Source organism: Scomber japonicus, chromosome 2 (genome assembly GCF_027409825.1).
Source record: "Scomber japonicus isolate fScoJap1 chromosome 2, fScoJap1.pri, whole genome shotgun sequence".
NCBI lineage: Eukaryota > Metazoa > Chordata > Actinopteri > Scombriformes > Scombridae > Scomber > Scomber japonicus.
In genome coordinates, this window is record NC_070579.1 from 82,501 (window position 1) to 95,000 (window position 12,500).

The 12,500-nt window shown below is 51.3% G+C and overlaps 1 protein-coding gene across 4 annotated transcripts in view; it reads right to left on the minus strand.

The window, feature by feature from the left end:
* The window catches only part of aars2 (alanyl-tRNA synthetase 2, mitochondrial (putative)), a 21,616-nt gene that overhangs the window by 4,404 nt on the left and 4,712 nt on the right, over nucleotides 1-12,500 (minus strand). For 3 of the 4 annotated variants that reach the window (XM_053338465.1, XM_053338489.1, XM_053338482.1), the window contains 9 exons: nucleotides 7,445-7,589; nucleotides 4,573-4,718; nucleotides 4,383-4,491; nucleotides 3,759-3,797; nucleotides 3,502-3,640; nucleotides 2,884-3,011; nucleotides 1,982-2,120; nucleotides 1,103-1,386; nucleotides 166-306 (listed from right to left, as the gene is read on the minus strand). In XM_053338465.1, the coding sequence (XP_053194440.1) occupies nucleotides 166-306; nucleotides 1,103-1,386; nucleotides 1,982-2,120; nucleotides 2,884-3,011; nucleotides 3,502-3,640; nucleotides 3,759-3,797; nucleotides 4,383-4,491; nucleotides 4,573-4,718; nucleotides 7,445-7,589 (1,270 nt within the window). The remainder of the gene's footprint in view (nucleotides 1-165; nucleotides 307-1,102; nucleotides 1,387-1,981; nucleotides 2,121-2,883; nucleotides 3,012-3,501; nucleotides 3,641-3,758; nucleotides 3,798-4,382; nucleotides 4,492-4,572; nucleotides 4,719-7,444; nucleotides 7,590-12,500) is intronic. The other variant, XM_053338474.1, reaches the window with a different exon arrangement.

A 12,500-nucleotide genomic window follows, 5' to 3' on the forward strand; every position in this document is an offset into this window, starting at 1 on the left:
ACATCCTGGTACTGGACTTTAGACCTTTAGACTCCGTCAGACCAACAGGTTCCCAACGGGTTCTTACTAGAACACTAGAGACCAGAACCCTGCTGCAGATTCACTGAGAACAACTCTGGGTTCCATCTCTCTAAGAAAGAACCCAGCAGAGAACCCAGTACAGACCTTCACACTGAAGTCGAAGCGGAGACGATCCGCTGACACGTGAGAACCTCTCTGCTGGACCGCCGGACCCAGAACCGTCCTCAGGGCGAAGTTCAGGATGTGAGTCGCCGTGTGCTTCACCATACAGGAGAACCTGAAGACCTGCAGAACACAGAGACAGGAGAACCTGAACAGAGACAGGAGAACCTGAAGACCTGCAGAACACAGAGACAGGAGAACCTGAACAGAGACAGGAGAACCTGAAGACCTGCAGAACACAGAGACAGGAGAACCTGAAGACCTGCAGAACACAGAGACAGGAGAACCTGAAGACCTGCAGAACACAGAGACAGGAGAACCTGAAGACCTGCAGAACACAGACACAGGAGAACCTGAAGACCTGCAGAACACAGACACAGGAGAACCTGAAGACCTGCAGAACACAGAGACAGGAGAACCTGAAGACCTGCAGAACACAGAGACAGGAGAACCTGAAGACCTGCAGAACACAGACACAGGAGAACCTGAAGACCTGCAGAACACAGACACAGGAGAACCTGAAGACCTGCAGAACACAGAGACAGGAGAACCTGAAGACCTGCAGAACACAGAGACAGGAGAACCTGAAGACCTGCAGAACACAGAGACCGTTAGACCTGAAGACCTGCAGGACACAGAGACAGGAGAACCTGAACAGAGACAGGAGAACCTGAAGACCTGCAGAACACAGAGACAGGAGAACCTGAACAGGGACAGGAGAACCTGAACAGAGACAGGAGAACCTGAAGACCTGCAGAACACAGAGACAGGAGAACCTGAAGACCTGCAGAACACAGAGACAGGAGAACCTGAACAGGGACAGGAGAACCTGAACAGGGACAGGAGAACCTGAACAGGGACAGGAGAACCTGAACAGGGACAGGAGAACCTGTAGACCTGAAGGACTGTGATGGGTTACCTGGTCCAGGTGCAGCTGGACCTGGTCTCCGGTCTTCAGGGTGTCAGGTGCGGTCACCTGGTGGACCACGTACCCCCCCGCCAGGACCACGGCCTCCACGGGGAAGGGGACTTCCTGCAGTCCGTCCCGGGTCAGGTAGCCCCGGTCATGTGACTGCCCCCCCTGCTCCGCGTAGAAGCAGGTCTGGTCCAGGACCACCCCGCACCGCTGACCCCCCTTCACCTCCGAGACCAGAGACCGGCCGTCATACAGGGCCAGCACCACCGCACGGCATTCTGGGAACACTGGGGGGGGGGGGGGGAGACGGGTGTGTAGTAGAGTGTGTGTATAGTGTGTAGTGTGTGTATAGTGTGTGTATAGTGTGTGTATAGTGTATAGTGTGTGTATAGTGTGTAGTGTGTGTATAGTGTGTAGTGTGTGTATAGTGTGTGTATAGTGTATAGTGTGTGTATAGTGTATAGTGTGTGTATAGTGTGTAGTGTGTGTATAGTGTGTAGTGTGTGTATAGTGTGTGTATAGTGTGTGTATAGTGTGTAGTGTGTGTATAGTGTGTAGTGTGTGTATAGTGTGTGTATAGTGTGTAGTGTGTAGTGTGTGTATAGTGTGTAGTGTGTGTATAGTGTGTAGTGTGTGTATAGTGTGTGTATAGTGTGTGTATAGTGTGTAGTGTGTGTATAGTGTGTAGTGTGTGTATAGTGTGTGTATAGTGTGTAGTGTGTAGTGTGTGTATAGTGTGTAGTGTGTGTATAGTGTATAGTGTGTGTATAGTGTGTAGTGTGTGTATAGTGTGTGTATAGTGTGTAGTGTGTAGTGTGTGTATAGTGTGTAGTGTGTAGTAGAGTGTAGTAGAGTGTGTATTTTGTGTAGAGTGTGTAGTACCGTAGCGGTCCTGGTCCAGCCGGTACCCGTACTTCCTGTCCTCTGCGGTTGGGGGGACTCCGAGTCTCTGCAGCTCCGCCAGACTCAGAACATCCAGACTCACCGACGGGTCCTGGTCCTGGTCCTCAGAGACCACCTGCTGGGTTAGAACCAGAACCAGGACCAGGGTTAGAACCAGGACCAGGGTTAGAACACATTTTGAAAACGTTTACTGAGGTTAGAAATCAAGTGAGAAGTTGGTGAATTCTCCATTGACTTGTATAGAGACGGTCGCCCCCTGGTGGCCTTTTGATAGAATGCAGCTCTAAGTTACTTCTCCATTGACTTGTATAGAGACGGTCGCCCCCTGGTGGCCTTTTGATAGAATGCAGCTCTAAGTTACTTCTCCATTGACTTGTATAGAGACGGTCGCCCCCTGGTGGCCTTTTGATAGAATGCAGCTCTAAGTTACTTCTCCATTGACTTGTATAGAGACGGTCGCCCCCTGGTGGCCTTTTGATAGAATGCAGCTCTAAGTTACTTCTCCATTGACTTGTATAGAGACGGTCGCCCCCTGGTGGCCTTTTGATAGAATGCAGCTCTAAGTTACTTCTCCATTGACTTGTATAGAGACGGTCGCCCCCTGGTGGCCTTTTGATAGAATGCAGCTCTAAGTTACTTCTCCATTGACTTGTATAGAGACGGTCGCCCCCTGGTGGCCTTTTGATAGAATGCAGCTCTAAGTTACTTCCTGGTTGGCCTCATTTCAGTGGACTGGAACTCCCCGCCTGGTTTGGACCAGGGTCTGGACCAGGACCAAACTGGGACCGGGCCTGGACCGGGTCTGGGTCTGAACCGTGTCTGGACTAGGTCTGGGTCTGGGTCTGGACCAGGTCTGGGTTAGGGGTCAGGATGAGGCTCACCTTCTGGTTCTCAGAGACCAGGCGGTCCAGCTCCTGGCGGTCCAGCTGGACCCCCTTCTCCTCCAGGATCAGGTCCACCAGGTCCAGAGGGAAACCCAGGTCCCTGTGCAGAGACCAGACCACCGAGGCTGCAACAGAGCATCATGGGAGATGTAGTTCAGAGACAGAGAGCATGATGGGAGATGTAGTTCAGAGAGACCAGAGAGCATGATGGGAGATGTAGTTCAGAGAGACCAGAGAGCATGATGGGAGATGTAGTTCAGAGAGACAGAGAGCATCATGGGAAATGTAGTTCAGAGAGACCAGAGAGCATGATGGGAGATGTAGTTCAGAGAGACAGAGAGCATGATGGGAGATGTAGTTCAGAGAGACAGAGAGCATGATGGGAGATGTAGTTCAGAGAGACCAGAGAGCATGATGGGAGATGTAGTTCAGAGAGACCAGAGAGCATGATGGGAGATGTAGTTCAGAGAGACAGAGAGCATCATGGGAAATGTAGTTCAGAGAGACCAGAGAGCATGATGGGAGATGTAGTTCAGAGAGACAGAGAGCATGATGGGAGATGTAGTTCAGAGAGACAGAGAGCATGATGGGAGATGTAGTAACAGAGGGACTGACTAGGGAAGAAGACGCCATCTTTGTAGTCCGTGGAGCCATCTTTGTAGTCCATGTTTCGGAGCGTGCGGAGGATCAGCCGGCTGCCGCGCTGCAGAGACGACAGGAAGTGAGCCTCGTTCTCGTTGATGATGTCAGCTACCTGGAGGAGGAGCAGCAGCTGATTACATCATCCTGTGACATCATCATCTCACTGATGATGTCAGAGACTCTCAGAGTTATTGATGTTTAATAAACACGGTTTAATCAGCAGGACTCACTCTGTCTGCCTCCCTGTGGAGCTCCGGGTACACGTCTCCCTGGAGACACGACAACCAATAATCAATCAATACATCAACAACCAATCATAAACAACCAGTAATCAGTAATCAGTAATCAGTAATCAGTAATCAATCAATAATCTATATATTATATTATATGTATTTATTAGACAGCAGCTCTCAGCAGGTTGAGTCTCTTGGAGAAGCAGCTGAAATACTTCTGATCAACTCACTCAATCATTTCTCTGTATAACATTATAACACACAGTAAACATTTAACTCAGCTGATCAGTGAGCCCACCAGAGTTGACGCCAGATCTAAATCATTACTAGACTGGATCCTCGTAACCCACCCTCATAGAATTATTAGATCTGGCGTTCTCTCTGACTGCTTCAGTGATCACTCTACCATCTACTGTGTATGGGAAATTAAATCTCCTCGCCTTCCTCCAAAATGCATTAAAGTAAGACAAAGTAAGAATATCAATCTGGACAATAAACTGGAACAGATTTCAACTTATACCATATACTGAAGACGCCTGGAATTATTTTTATTCTGAACTCATCCTAATGAGTCAGGTGACCCGGCCAGGTGACCCGGGGCATGATGGGAGTTGTAGTTACCAGGCTGTGTGTGACGGTGGGGACCAGGTCAGCCAGCGCCCCCGGGGGGAGCTGCAGGACCTCAGCACAGAACCGGACGGCCCGCCTCAGGATCCTCCGTAACACCAACCTGCCAATCAGAGAGCAGCTGATGACATCACTCCGCCATCACTGTGACATCACCGTGCCGGCAGCTGATTGGTGGACTCACTCTGCGCCCGACATGCCGGGATGAACTCCGTCAGCGATGCAGACGCTCAGCGTGCGGACGTGGTCGGCCACCACGCGGTACGCCATGTCCACCCGCCCCTCGTCTGCCGCGCCCGTCCTGCCGCCGTACGGCCGCACGCCGGACCTCTGTTACCATGACAACAACACCCGTTAACCACCTCCTCTGTTACCATGACAACAGCACCTGTTAACCTCCTCCTCTGTTACCCTGACAACAGCACCTGTTAACCTCCTCTGTTACCATGACAACAGCACCTGTTAATCACCTGTTACCATGACAACAGCACCCGTTAACCACCTCTGTTACCATGACAACAGCACCTGTTAACCTCTTCCTCTGTTACCATGACAACAGCACCTGTTAACCTCCTCCTCTGTTACCATGACAACAACACCCGTTAACCACCTCTGTTACCATGACAACAGCACCTGTTAATCACCTGTTACCATGACAACAGCACCCGTTAACCTCCTCCTCTGTTACCATGACAACAGCACCTGTTAACCTCCTCACTACACCTGGAATAAGAGTTGTACAGGTGTGTGTAGTTGCAGGTGTGTACCTGGTGGATGGCCTCCAGCAGGGGGTGAACAGGTGTGTGTGTAGTGTGTGTAGTGTGTAGTTGCAGGTGTGTACCTGGTGGATGGCCTCCAGCAGGGGGGTGAACAGGTGTGTGTGTGTGTGTGTAGTGTGTAGTTGCAGGTGTGTACCTGGTGGATGGCCTCCAGCAGGGGGGTGAACAGGTGTGTGTGTGTGTGTGTAGTGTGTAGTTGCAGGTGTGTACCTGGTGGATGGCCTCCAGCAGGGGGTGAACAGGTGTGTGTGTAGTGTGTGTAGTGTGTGTAGTGTGTAGTTGCAGGTGTGTACCTGGTGGATGGCCTCCAGCAGGGGGTGAACAGGTGTGTGTGTGTGTGTGTAGTGTGTGTAGTGTGTAGTTGCAGGTGTGTACCTGGTGGATGGCCTCCAGCAGGGGGTGAACAGGTGTGTGTAGTGTGTGTAGTGTGTAGTTGCAGGTGTGTACCTGGTGGATGGCCTCCAGCAGGGGGGTGAACAGGTGTGTGTGTAGTGTGTGTAGTGTGTAGTTGCAGGTGTGTACCTGGTGGATGGCCTCCAGCAGGGGGGTGAACAGGTGTGTGTAGTGTGTGTGTAGTGTGTAGTTGCAGGTGTGTACCTGGTGGATGGCCTCCAGCAGGGGGGTGAACAGGTGTGTGTGTGTGTGTGTAGTGTGTAGTTGCAGGTGTGTACCTGGTGGATGGCCTCCAGCAGGGGGGTGAACAGGTGTGTGTGTAGTGTGTGTAGTGTGTAGTTGCAGGTGTGTACCTGGTGGATGGCCTCCAGCAGGGGGGTGAACAGGTGTGTGTGTGTAGTGTGTAGTTGCAGGTGTGTACCTGGTGGATGGCCTCCAGCAGGGGGGTGAACAGGTGTGTGTGTGTGTGTGTAGTGTGTAGTTGCAGGTGTGTACCTGGTGGATGGCCTCCAGCAGGGGGGTGAACAGGTGTGTGTGTGTGTGTGTAGTGTGTAGTTGCAGGTGTGTACCTGGTGGATGGCCTCCAGCAGGGGGGTGAACAGGTGTGTGTGTGTGTGTGTAGTGTGTAGTTGCAGGTGTGTACCTGGTGGATGGCCTCCAGCAGGGGGGTGAACAGGTGTGTGTGTGTGTGTGTAGTGTGTAGTTGCAGGTGTGTACCTGGTGGATGGCCTCCAGCAGGGGGGTGAACAGGTGTGTGTGTAGTGTGTGTAGTGTGTAGTTGCAGGTGTGTACCTGGTGGATGGCCTCCAGCAGGGGGGTGAACAGGTGTGTGTGTGTGTGTGTAGTGTGTAGTTGCAGGTGTGTACCTGGTGGATGGCCTCCAGCAGGGGGGTGAACAGGTGTGTGTGTGTGTGTGTAGTGTGTAGATGCAGGTGTGTACCTGGTGGATGGCCTCCAGCAGGGGGGTGAACAGGTGTGTGTGTGTAGTGTGTAGTTGCAGGTGTGTACCTGGTGGATGGCCTCCAGCAGGGGGGTGAACAGGTGTGTGTGTGTGTGTGTAGTGTGTAGTTGCAGGTGTGTACCTGGTGGATGGCCTCCAGCAGGGGGGTGAACAGGTGTGTGTGTGTGTGTGTAGTGTGTAGTTGCAGGTGTGTACCTGGTGGATGGCCTCCAGCAGGGGGGTGAACAGGTGTGTGTGTGTGTGTGTAGTGTGTAGTTGCAGGTGTGTACCTGGTGGATGGCCTCCAGCAGGGGGGTGAACAGGTGTGTGTGTAGTGTGTGTAGTGTGTGTAGTGTGTAGTTGCAGGTGTGTACCTGGTGGATGGCCTCCAGCAGGGGGTGAACAGGTGTGTGTGTGTGTGTGTAGTGTGTAGTTGCAGGTGTGTACCTGGTGGATGGCCTCCAGCAGGGGGGTGAACAGGTGTGTGTGTAGTGTGTGTAGTGTGTAGTTGCAGGTGTGTACCTGGTGGATGGCCTCCAGCAGGGGGGTGAACAGGTGTGTGTAGTGTGTAGTTGCAGGTGTGTACCTGGTGGATGGCCTCCAGCAGGGGGGTGAACAGGTGTGTGTGTGTGTGTGTAGTGTGTAGTTGCAGGTGTGTACCTGGTGGATGGCCTCCAGCAGGGGGGTGAACAGGTGTGTGTGTGTGTGTGTAGTGTGTAGTTGCAGGTGTGTACCTGGTGGATGGCCTCCAGCAGGGGGGTGAACAGGTGTGTGTGTAGTGTGTAGTTGTGTGTGTGTACCTGGTGGATGGCCTCCAGCAGGGGGGTGAACAGGTGTGTGTGTGTGTGTGTGTAGTGTGTGTGTGTGTGTGTGTGTACCTGGTGGATGGCCTCCAGCAGGGGGGTGAACAGGTGTGTGTGTAGTGTGTAGTTGCAGGTGTGTACCTGGTGGATGGCCTCCAGCAGGGGGGTGAACAGGTCCGTGTCGTAGTTGGATCTCTTCCCCTGCAGGACGCTGACCAGTCGCTCCAGTCCCATCCCAGTATCCACACTGAGCCTGGGGAGCAGCCTGAGACTGGAGTCTGCCTCCCTGAGACACACACACACACACACACACACACACACACACACACACACACAGACACACATTAATATATACACACACACACACACACACACACACACACACACACACACACACACACACACACACACACACACACATTAATATATACACACACACACACACACACACACACACACACACACACACACACACACACACACACACACACACACACACACACACACACACACACACACACACACACACACACAGAAATATTCCATCACTTTTTGGCTTCTCAGGACTCCAAAGGCATACTTGTTCATGTTCAGGTGTCGGGAATGGCACTCCATGTTTCAAAAACAAGCTTGTGGGATTTGGGGAGGTTTTCTATGTCACTCCATTTGTGCTCTTTAGCGAGAGTGGCCTTCTGACGGGCGACTTCTTCAAGATCCACTCTCAGGCTTTTGAACTTGGACACCCATAAATCTTTATCCGCTATGTCAGCCAGTTCAATTTCAAGATGGGGCTGACTTACTCCAGTGAATGCGGACATGTTCAGTAGGGATGGGGTTGGGTTAGGGTCCAGGGGTGTGACAGGGACTCGCTGAATCTCTCTCCAAATGCAGCTTGCATTGAAATAATTGCACGATGTAAATAATCATAATTTATGTGATTGCTCTCTTCTTTGAACTCTCTCAGGGTGGGGAAGTGAGAGAGTGTACTTCTCTCTACATCCTCCAGCATCTGCAGGGCTGTGCTTCCCTTCCCCTGGAGATTCTTATTCAGCCTGTTTAAGTGACTTGTCATATCCACCATGAAGTAAAATGTTCCCAGCCAATCGAGGTCTCCCAGTTCGGGATAGCTGAGGCCTTTGTTGTTCCAGACAAGCAGCGAAGCGTTTCAGCACGTCTCCCCTGGACAGCCACCGGACTCTGTTGTGCAGCAGGAGGTCTGAATATGCGCTGTCCACTTCCTCTAATAATGAACGAAACTCTCGGTGGTTTAACCCGAATAACGAGATTCATCACTTCCACACACTCGGGGGGGGGGGGGAGCACAGTGCTTCTTGGTGCAAGATGCAGTGAAACGTCATCAGCTCTCGATCCAGTGACTTCACAAAGCCCTTCTGTGCTCCTCTCATACTGGGTGCCCCATCAGTAGACACGGACACCAGGTGAGTGGTGTTTGGCCCTTTAGTGGTATGAGTTCAATCAGTTCTTCCTGCAGCCCATCAGAGTTCACATATCTGCATAACAGTGCTGTCTGCTCAATATCGTTGACATCACTTGACTCATCACAGGCAACTGAATATGCTTGAGCTGAATTTATGTCATCAGTTTGCTTACTGGTGATGTTTGTTGTATTTTAATGGTCCAGTCCTTGACGGTCTTTGCAGAGAGAGGCATATCTCTCATTTTCTGAACAATATCTTCTTTGTTTTTGAAGTCGGAGAATAGATGCTCTGATATTTTTATGAATGACTCTTTCATGTATTCTCCGTCTGTGAACGGTTTCCCCCTCCTTACAATCTCCTGAGCTGCCACAAAACTAGCAGCTGTGGTTGAATGTGGAGCGGTCATCCACTTCTTCAAAGTGTGTTTGCTCAGCTCAACTTTCCGTAGCAGCTTCAGAAACAGAAATTGCTCTCTTTCGCTCATCTTCAGTTTGGTACTTGTGTCCGGTGCTGAGTGCTTGCTTTGAAAATGTCTTTGATAAATTCTCACCACATATCAAGCACACAGGTAAGCCAGCGTTGTTGGCAGTGAAGGCAAATGAATCTTTCCAAGCACCCACAAGGGTCGCACACTCAATAAGCTGTCTGTAGGCAAAGGAGGGGGCTAGTAGTCTGTGTGTGTTCAGTCTGTGTGTGTGTGTGTGTTCAGTCTGTGTGTGTGTGTGGCTGTTCAGTCTGTGTGTGTGTGGCTGTTCAGTCTGTGTGTGTGTGGCTGTTCAGTCTGTGTGTGTGTGTGTGTTCAGTCTGTGTGTGTGTGTAGCTGTTCAGTCTGTGTGTGTGTGTGTTCAGTCTGTGTGTGTGTGTGGCTGTTCAGTCTGTGTGTGTGTGGCTGTTCAGTCTGTGTGTAGCTGTTCAGTCTGTGTGTGTGTGTGTGTTCAGTCTGTGTGTGTGTGTGGCTGTTCAGTGTGTGTGTGTGGCTGTTCAGTCTGTGTGTGTGTGTGTGTTCAGTCTGTGTGTGTGTGTGGCTGTTCAGTCTGTGTGTGGCTGTTCAGTCTGTGTGTGGCTGTTCAGTCTGTGTGTGGCTGTTCAGTCTGTGTGTGGCTGTTCAGTCTGTGTGTGTGTGTGTGGCTGTTCAGTGTGTGTGTGTGTGGCTGTTCAGTCTGTGTGTGTGTGGCTGTTCAGTCTGTGTGTGTGTGTGGCTGTTCAGTCTGTGTGTGTGTGGCTGTTCAGTCTGTGTGTGTGTGTGGCTGTTCAGTCTGTGTGTGTGTGTGGCTGTTCAGTCTGTGTGTGTGTGTGTGGCTGTTCAGTCTGTGTGTGTGTGTGTCTGTTCAGTGTGTGTGTGTGTGGCTGTTCAGTGTGTGTGTGGCTGTTCAGTCTGTGTGTGTGTGGCTGTTCAGTGTGTGTGTGGCTGTTCAGTCTGTGTGTGTGTGTGGCTGTTCAGTGTGTGTGTGTGTGGCTGTTCAGTCTGTGTGTGTGTGGCTGTTCAGTCTGTGTGTGTGTGTGGCTGTTCAGTCTGTGTGTGTGTGTGGCTGTTCAGTGTGTGTGTGGCTGTTCAGTCTGTGTGTGTGTGTTCAGTCTGTGTGTGTGTGGCTGTTCAGTGTGTGTGTGTGTGTTCAGTCTGTGTGTGTGTGTGGCTGTTCAGTCTGTGTGTGTGTGTTCAGTCTGTGTGTGTGGCTGTTCAGTCTGTGTGTGTGTGTGTTCAGTCTGTGTGTGTGTGTGTTCAGTCTGTGTGTGTGTGGCTGTTCAGTCTGTGTGTGTGTGTGTGGCTGTTCAGTCTGTGTGTGTGTGGCTGTTCAGTCTGTGTGTAGCTGTTCAGTCTGTGTGTGTGTGTGTGTTCAGTCTGTGTGTGTGTGTGGCTGTTCAGTGTGTGTGTGTGGCTGTTCAGTGTGTGTGTGTGTGGCTGTTCAGTGTGTGTGGCTGTTCAGTCTGTGTGTGTGTGTGTGTGTTCAGTCTGTGTGTGTGTGTGGCTGTTCAGTCTGTGTGTGGCTGTTCAGTCTGTGTGTGTGTGGCTGTTCAGTGTGTGTGTGTGTGGCTGTTCAGTGTGTGTGTGGCTGTTCAGTCTGTGTGTGTGTGGCTGTTCAGTCTGTGTGTGTGTGTGGCTGTTCAGTCTGTGTGTGTGTGTGGCTGTTCAGTCTGTGTGTGTGTGTTCAGTCTGTGTGTGTGTGTGGCTGTTCAGTCTGTGTGTGTGTGTGTGGCTGTTCAGTCTGTGTGTGTGTGACTGTTCAGTGTGTGTGTGGCTGTTCAGTCTGTGTGTGTGTGGCTGTTCAGTGTGTGTGTGGCTGTTCAGTCTGTGTGTGTGTGGCTGTTCAGTGTGTGTGTGTGTGGCTGTTCAGTCTGTGTGTGTGTGGCTGTTCAGTCTGTGTGTGTGTGGCTGTTCAGTCTGTGTGTGTGTGTGGCTGTTCAGTGTGTGTGTGGCTGTTCAGTCTGTGTGTGTGTGTGGCTGTTCAGTGTGTGTGTGGCTGTTCAGTGTGTGTGTGTGTGGCTGTTCAGTGTGTGTGTGGCTGTTCAGTCTGTGTGTGTGTGGCTGTTCAGTGTGTGTGTGTGTGGCTGTTCAGTCTGTGTGTGTGTGTGGCTGTTCAGTGTGTGTGTGTGTGGCTGTTCAGTCTGTGTGTGTGTGGCTGTTCAGTGTGTGTGTGTGTGGCTGTTCAGTCTGTGTGTGTGTGGCTGTTCAGTGTGTGTGTGTGTGGCTGTTCAGTCTGTGTGTGTGTGGCTGTTCAGTCTGTGTGTGTGTGGCTGTTCAGTCTGTGTGTGTGTGGCTGTTCAGTCTGTGTGTGTGTGTGTGTTCAGTCTGTGTGTGTGTGGCTGTTCAGTCTGTGTGTGTGTGTGTGGCTGTTCAGTCTGTGTGTGTGTGTGTGGCTGTTCAGTCTGTGTGTGTGTGTGTGGCTGTTCAGTCTGTCTGTGTGTGTGTGACTGTTCAGTCTGTGTGTGTGTGTGTTCAGTCTGTGTGTGTGTGTGGCTGTTCAGTCTGTGTGTGTGTGTTCAGTCTGTGTGTGTGTGTGGCTGTTCAGTCTGTGTGTGTGTGTGGCTGTTCAGTGTGTGTGTGGCTGTTCAGTGTGTGTGTGTGTGGCTGTTCAGTCTGTGTGTGTGTGTGGCTGTTCAGTCTGTGTGTGTGTGTGGCTGTTCAGTCTGTGTGTGTGTGTGTGGCTGTTCAGTCTGTGTGTGTGTGTGGCTGTTCAGTCTGTGTGTGTGTGTGTGGCTGTTCAGTCTGTGTGTGTGTGTGTGGCTGTTCAGTCTGTGTGTGTGTGTGTTCAGTCTGTGTGTGTGTGGCTGTTCAGTCTGTGTGTGTGTGGCTGTTCAGTCTGTGTGTGTGTGTTCAGTCTGTGTGTGTGTTCAGTCTGTGTGTGTGTGTGTGTGTGTGTGTGTGTGTGGCTGTTCAGTCTGTGTGTGTGTGTGGCTGTTCAGTCTGTGTGTGTGTGACTGTTCAGTCTGTGTGTGTGTGACTGTTCAGTCTGTGTGTGTGTGTGGCTGTTCAGTCTGTGTGTGTGGCTGTTCAGTCTGTGTGTGTGTGTGTTCAGTCTGTGTGTGTGTGGCTGTTCAGTCTGTGTGTGTGTGGCTGTTCAGTCTGTGTGTGTGTGTGGCTGTTCAGTCTGTGTGTGTGTGTGGCTGTTCAGTCTGTGTGTGTGTGGCTGTTCAGTCTGTGTGTGTGTTCAGTCTGTGTGTGTGTGGCTGTTCAGTCTGTGTGTGTGTGTGTGGCTGTTCAGTCTGTGTGTGTTCAGTCTGTGTGTGTGTGTGTGTTCAGTCTGTGTGTGTGTGTGGCT